The following is a 7,124-nucleotide window of genomic DNA, read 5'->3' on the forward strand; positions in this document are numbered from 1 at the left end:
TTGTAAAGTCATAGCAATAAATTCATTGAAATAAAATGATAATTTCTTATATGTACTCTCTCTCTCTCTCTCTCTTTGTCATAGAGTAATAATGGGCGAAGCACAATTTTCAAGATTAAAGTTAGGTAGAATTTGAATCCACAATGTTTGAGATATAACTTCAAACGTAAAACCCTCAAATCTGGCCTTGACCAATTTGGTAGGATTACTTGTAATTACTCATATTCAACTAACCGGTAGCTAACTGGGGAACCGTCCCTCTAAGTATAATTAGAGTAAATACATGAGAAGGTGAAATAAATATGAGAAATCTAATCATCATAATAATAATATACATTATCCTCGTTTATAGACATGGAGTAACTAATAGAAATACAGATAATCTGATTAAACCTGATAACAACAAGTGGGTCTCTGCTTCAACTTAATAAATTCGAAGTGGCAATATCACTACTATCCTCTTACTAGAAAGAGATTTCCTACAAAATATCACTATTATCTCATTTTGTAACTTCTAGATTTTGTAGCTCCTGAGTGCTATGTTGTAGGGTGGTTGATTAGTTTGACAATTATAGCCATCCCTTTCGGAATTTGTAACCATAACATTGAATGCTATGATGACTTTGTATTAAGGGATATGTGTATACGGTGATTAACAAAAAGAAAGTGTGAAGAGTTGATAGTCCTTTTCTATAATAAATTAATCTTGCTTTAAAGAAAGTGCATATTCTTTGAGAGTGTCAAAAGTGTTTGTATTTGTGTGATATAGTTTGAAAATTTACTTCTTAACAAATTTACTCCTTTCTTCGATTCTTTTAGAGTGTCAAAAGTGTTTGTGTGAGAGGTGTAAGTGATATAGTTTGTAAACTTATCACGCTTATTTATTTTGGTATTAGTTTGTAAACCTACTACCAACACTGTAGTGTATCGATCTTTTGATTTTTCAATTACCCCCTTCGTTAGGATTTAACAGATTTAATAATTTTTTGTTAAATCCTAACGGAGGGAAGCGAAATTCTAAAAATACACTCATTTTCTATTAAAAAAAAAAATATTAAAAAAAAACTCCTGACCTATAGGTTCACGGGTGGATCTAACTCACCCGCCTTGTGACCCACGGATCATATTATTATTATTATTATTATTATTATTTATATATATATATATATATATATTAAAAAGGGACCCATCGTGGGTCGCAAGTGACCCAACAGGGAGTCACGTGACTCATCTTGGTGATCCATGACGGGTCACTTTTTTTTCTTTATCTCTTGTTTTTTTTTAAAAAAAAAAAAAATAATTGTTATTATTATTATTAATATAATAATAATAATAATAATTTTTTATTTGTAAATAGGGTAAATTTGAAATTTTTAAAAATTTTAGGCGTATAAAAGTCTTTTTACCCCTTCTATCATCTGATTTAACCCCAATCTCTAGCCGAATGGGGGTAATTGGAAAAAAAACAAAAGATCAATACTCCAAAATAAGATTTTTTAAACTTTGAAGGGGTGTTTGCAAAAGATGTAACATTTCAAGGAGTAAGTGAAGTTACCAAAAAATAAAAACACGAAATTAATGTTTATTTCGTCATATGAGACACATATATATAGGATATGCTTAAATGATGTTTGTTCCAAACTTCCACGTAAAGAGTACTTAATACTCTTACATGCTTGAGTGCTCTATAATTATATTATGCAAATTAAGGATTAGGGAGGCGTTTTAAAAAATGTTAACAGTGGAATCCCGAATCATAATTAAGAGACTTTGAAGAAAATAGTAACATCCCCGGTTATCCGTTGGGACTTGATCATCGTATGTCCGGATCGAAAACCTCATTCTAAATACGTTTTAAATATAAGTAAACCTCATTCGAAAACCTGTTCGGACTCTTTCAGACTAGGGCAATCACATAATGGTTCGTTAGGAAACATGAATGTATTTTGATGTATTTTACATGTTCCAAAAATAAAATATGTTTTCAAAGAAAATGATTTTTGAGAAGTAGCTAGTTAAGCTTTGGAAGGAAAACTTAATTTGCTAAAAAGAACAATGTTACGTGAAATTATATGTAGGTAAAAAAAAAAAAAACAGATATGCATGCAAAAGACACGGAATTAATATTGATTTCGTCAGATGAGACATATATATATATATATATATATATATATATATGTTGTCTCAAGGACTCCACTGACGTGTTCAATTAACCCATGCATCAATTTTTGTTTAAACGTACGTCACGACTCACAAGTATAGTGGATCAATGATGAGGGACAGGGTCAATTATATATATATATATACCAACGTTAATTGATATATATGTGCATTTTTGATGAGTGAGGGACAAGGGCAAATAAAAGAGCTGAACTAGTCCATTAATCGAAGCCGTCAAATTTGGCTGCATCTTCAATTCTGCGTGCAGTAGTGGTTGAAAGAATGGTTCACCCATTAATTAAATAAATATCTATTGATGAAGACTTAATTACCAAGTCTTAATTAGAAATCTTCTATCTCCGTGCGTGGAAGTTAAAACATAAGACCCCTTCCTCCATATCAGTGACTCCCTTCCATCTATAAATAGGCGTCCTGCAATGCAACATCAATTCTCACAGCAAGAATTAATACAAAGCTTATACACTCAAATTAAGGTGGTGGTCGAGATAACCTCAAAAATGATGAAAGGCGTTCCTAAGATGTTGCTACTAACTGTGGCCTTGTTGGCTTGGGCATTCTCCCTTGCCTCTGCCTACGACCCAAGTCCTCTCCAAGACTTCTGTGTTGCCATTAACGATACCTCTTCTGATCATGCTGGTATATATCATCACTCATTTGATCTTCTTCTTTTCTCTTCATGCATGTTAGGACTCTACATACTAATATATATATTGCAACCTTTCATCATTTGGAGGCTGTTTGTGATCTGCGATATATAACAATTGCTATTTTTCCTATTGCAGTATTTGTTAATGGAAAGTTTTGCAAGGACCCCAAGCTTGCCACTGCCAATGATTTCTTCTTTTCAGGGCTAGACACTCCTAGAGACACCTCAAATCCACTCGGATCAAATGTCACTCTCCTCAATGTCGACAAAATACTAGGCCTCAACACCTTAGGCATATCCTTGGCTCGGATTGACTTTGCACCATACGGCCTAAATCCTCCTCACATTCACCCTCGTGGAACCGAGATTCTTGTAGTCCTAGAGGGTACTCTATTAGTTGGCTTTGTCACATCCAACCCAGACAACCGCCTTTTCTCCAAAGTTCTAAATGCAGGAGATGTCTTTGTCTTCCCAATTGGTCTCATTCACTTCCAGTTTAATGTGGGGAAAACCAATGCTGTTGCCTTTGCCGGTCTTAGCAGCCAAAATCCTGGGCTCATCATCATAGCAAATGCAGTCTTTGGATCAAATCCTCCCATCAATCCTGATGTTCTCACAAAAGCCTTCCAACTTGACAAGAACGTGGTCAATTATCTTCAGAAAAAATTCTAGTGGGACAATGATTAGATAAATATATGTAATAGCCAATAATGAATCATTAGATGGTTCGGATCAAGTTTGTCATTTTTTAATTCCCTTGTTGTGACGTCATAGCAATAAATTCAATGAAATAAAACGATAATTTCATATATTTATCCTCTCTCTCTCTCTCTCTCTCACTCTCTCTCATTCAGTAATTGTGGATGAAGAATAAATGTACGACTCAGTCACGACTTGACCCATGGCAGGGTCTGGTGGTGACCCCAATGTGGGTCTACTTCACGACCAGACCTACGGAGGGGCCTAGTGGTGACCTTGTTTTACGTGGGTCTACTAACCCATGGGTAACACTACAAGAATTTAGGTCTTTAGTGGCGACATTATTTTGACGCTAAAAGTCCTAAAGTGAACGTTACTGACAACAGCGTCAACTTCTGGACCCTAATCGTCCGACCCTAATGATCAATTGTGTGAATATCAGAGTCCACTTATAACTGGAAGCTGATGATCACTTTTAGCGTCGACAATGTGGACACTAAAAGTCATGGATTTTTGTCGCTGAAGCTGGAGTCAACAGAAGGCAAAATCGACGCTAGTGCTCCACTATCAGCGTCCACTCTAAGTGGACGCTAATGGTGGACTATTAGCGTCCCCATGGACTGGACGCTAATAGATAACTATTAGCGTCCACTTGGTCCTAAAAAAAAAAAAAGAATCAACCATCAACGTCCAAAGTATAGTGGACGCTGATGGTTAACTATTAGCGTCGACTAAAGTAGACGCTAATGCTCCCAAAAAAAAAAAATCAACTATCAGCGTCCAAACTGGAGTAGACGCTGATGGTGAACCATTAGTGTCCACCTGATCCCAAAAAAATTAAAAAAAAAAATCAACCATTAGCGTCCAAACTGGAGTGGACGCTGATGGTGAACTATTAGCATCCATTAAGGTAGACACTAATAGTTTACCATCACCGTCCAAACTGGAGTGGACGCCGACGGTTGCACTATTAGCGTCCAAACTAAAGTGGACGCTAATGGGTCTGACATTCTAAAAAAAATAAAACAGTATTAGGGTTAATTCGACCCTAATATTGTTTTATTATTATTATTATTATTATTATTATTTTTAAAAAAAATACAATTTTAAAAGATGAGGTCATATTCAAAAGATATATAAATGATCATAATGAAAATAAACAATAAAAAAGTCATGACAAAAGAATACAAAAAAGGCAACCAAAAGTTTCTAGCCATGCATATTGCTTATCAAATTGAAAAATCTAAAGTGAAATGATTACAAATACAAAAATTTAGTCTGCCGATAAGAGAAATATGAACATTACAATTCACAATGTCCAAAAGAACTTAACCAAAACACCAAAAGGAAGATTTTCTAATTTGTAAAGGATAAATATGAAGATGCACACAATAACGCCATTACCAAGTTACTTTTCCACTTATCAAGAATAACTCTTTCAAATCAACCATGTCAAAGCTGTAACAGTACATATAAAAGTGAAGAAATGCAAGAGAAATTAGCAAAAGAACAAACATAGTTGTGGTAGTTAAGCTTATTTCCTAGAAAGCAATTTTGTGGTAGTTTCAGTACTAAACCTTGGACTAAAACCTAGGATCTGAATAGCACTAATGAGTAATGACTATTGTTTTAGTTAATTAAATGAATGTTAGGTGTCAAATAATTTGTTCACCATTTGGTGGGAAGGTACATTGGAAGGAGAGAGACCAGGAGGAAAGAGAACCTACTTTCCCTCCATGTGCTCAACTGCATAAGGAGAAAGGAGAGAAAGAAAACCAAATGGTGAGCTTAGGTTGGGAGAAAATATTAAATTCATCATATACATTTTTGTACTAATAGCACCATTGTTAGAATAATCTCTAAACCTTTAAGCAAAATGGCAAGTTGTTTAACATACTAAAGGACACATGATCGTAGGTGATCAAGCCATACCAAATTAAATGCAATAGACAAGGAAATCTCAAGGAAAATCATAAACTAGACCCATTCGAATCAAAACATATCGTAGAGGTTACATTTGAATTACGAACCTCTCTTTAGAGTGGATTCAACTAGCTTATTAACAGTCATTTACTTACAGATATAAAATCTCATATGTTGTATAAAATACCATCGTCCAAAAGTAGTTTAATGAGTCAGATTGCAAACTTCTTCCACTCTCTTCTTATTTCTCTTCTGATGCACTCTACTTTATTTTCTCTGTTATTGCTAACTGTTTTGCTCTCTAAACAACAATTCTAATAACCGTGTAAACAGCCCCATAGATCCCTAATTTTACTTCCAAACTCTATTTTGTTGTGAACCCTAAGTACTCATAAGATCCTTCTCTCTACTAAAGATTAGTAATCATGTTTTAGAAGTTTGTAACAGCAAACTTTCCTAGATGCTACTAGTTGCATGTGATGGCCTAGACCTACACAAGAAAGAAAAGAAAAGTATGCCATGAGCTTATGTCTTGACCAACAAAAGAAAAAGACAAAAAGAAAAAAGATGACAAAGACCATAGAAAACTTGAGCTTAGGGCATTAGGCAGTTGAATCTGACAATGGTTTACAATATATTGGACATTCAAATGTGATTTTATAACTATAGGTACAACTTTATTATTTTTGTAGTAAAGAATTAGTAGAAAATGTAGGGGGCTCTAATTCCTATTCTTTATACTCATTTCTTCAATAATTATTTCTTTTCTTTGAAGTATTTCTTCCATCATTATTTCTCCTTTGTTTATGAGATGCATACACTCAAAATGATAATATTAGGCACAACAACATAGAACTACAAGAGCAAATTTATGTTTGTGACTCCAAATAGAATACCTCCATGACTATCTTATTGGCAAGTTCTCAATGGATAACACCCTTATCGTATAAAGTTACAGTTTTTATAGGACTTTCACTCTTTATAGATAAGGTAGGTTTCTCAACATAAATATAATGACAATATATTAAAATAATTCTATTGTGTTAGAGCATTATTTCTTTGTCGAGTCATTTAGACATGCTCTTAGTCATAATAGGCCAAATCCAATTATGACTAAGAGCATGTCATCAAATCCAATCAAGTATATGCCACAAATAGTTATTTTATAACATTTCTCAATCCAAGTGAATGAAAAGTCATACCAAGAAGATATTAAATGCAAGTTAGTAAATTAAGAATCTAAAACCAATTTCCCTATATATATAGTTTTGACTATTGATGCTGATTATCTAAAAATGTATGTTGTGGTTAGGTGATAGTTAGTATACTGATTATCTAAAAATGTATAACATCTTAGTAGATAATCTTTGAGTTTGGTATTGTTACCCTATATATGTAGTTTTGACTATTGATGCATGGAAAAAAGGATATGCGAGGCACCCTTTGCTAATTACATAGGGTAAGCTAAGACATTAAGCAACTTTTTACAATGAACAGAGATTGTTTCAAACAAGAAACAGAAATACCAAGCATCAACCGCGATCGTCCTTCTCTCCACAAGAAACCAGATGGCAAAACATATTCTGAGCTACAAGGCTCAATATCAAAGGCCCTAGTTAAAGATCGAGTGGCCGTGGCCTTCACTCCTGGACTTGTCAGCCTACGGAACAAGAGA

General features: G+C 34.1%; 1 protein-coding gene across 1 annotated transcript; it reads left to right on the forward strand.

Moving 5' to 3' along the window:
* The first annotated feature begins 2,678 nt into the window (after positions 1-2,678).
* Positions 2,679-3,525, forward strand: LOC132163617 (germin-like protein subfamily 1 member 7). Its single transcript, XM_059573972.1, has 2 exons — positions 2,679-2,817; positions 2,964-3,525. Exons 1-2 carry the CDS (start codon positions 2,679-2,681, stop codon positions 3,497-3,499), a joined length of 675 nt encoding a protein of 224 aa, XP_059429955.1. The 3' UTR covers positions 3,500-3,525.
* Positions 3,526-7,124: the final 3,599 nt, after the last annotated feature.

Source organism: Corylus avellana, chromosome ca1 (assembly GCF_901000735.1).
Source record: "Corylus avellana chromosome ca1, CavTom2PMs-1.0".
Lineage (NCBI taxonomy): Eukaryota > Viridiplantae > Streptophyta > Magnoliopsida > Fagales > Betulaceae > Corylus > Corylus avellana.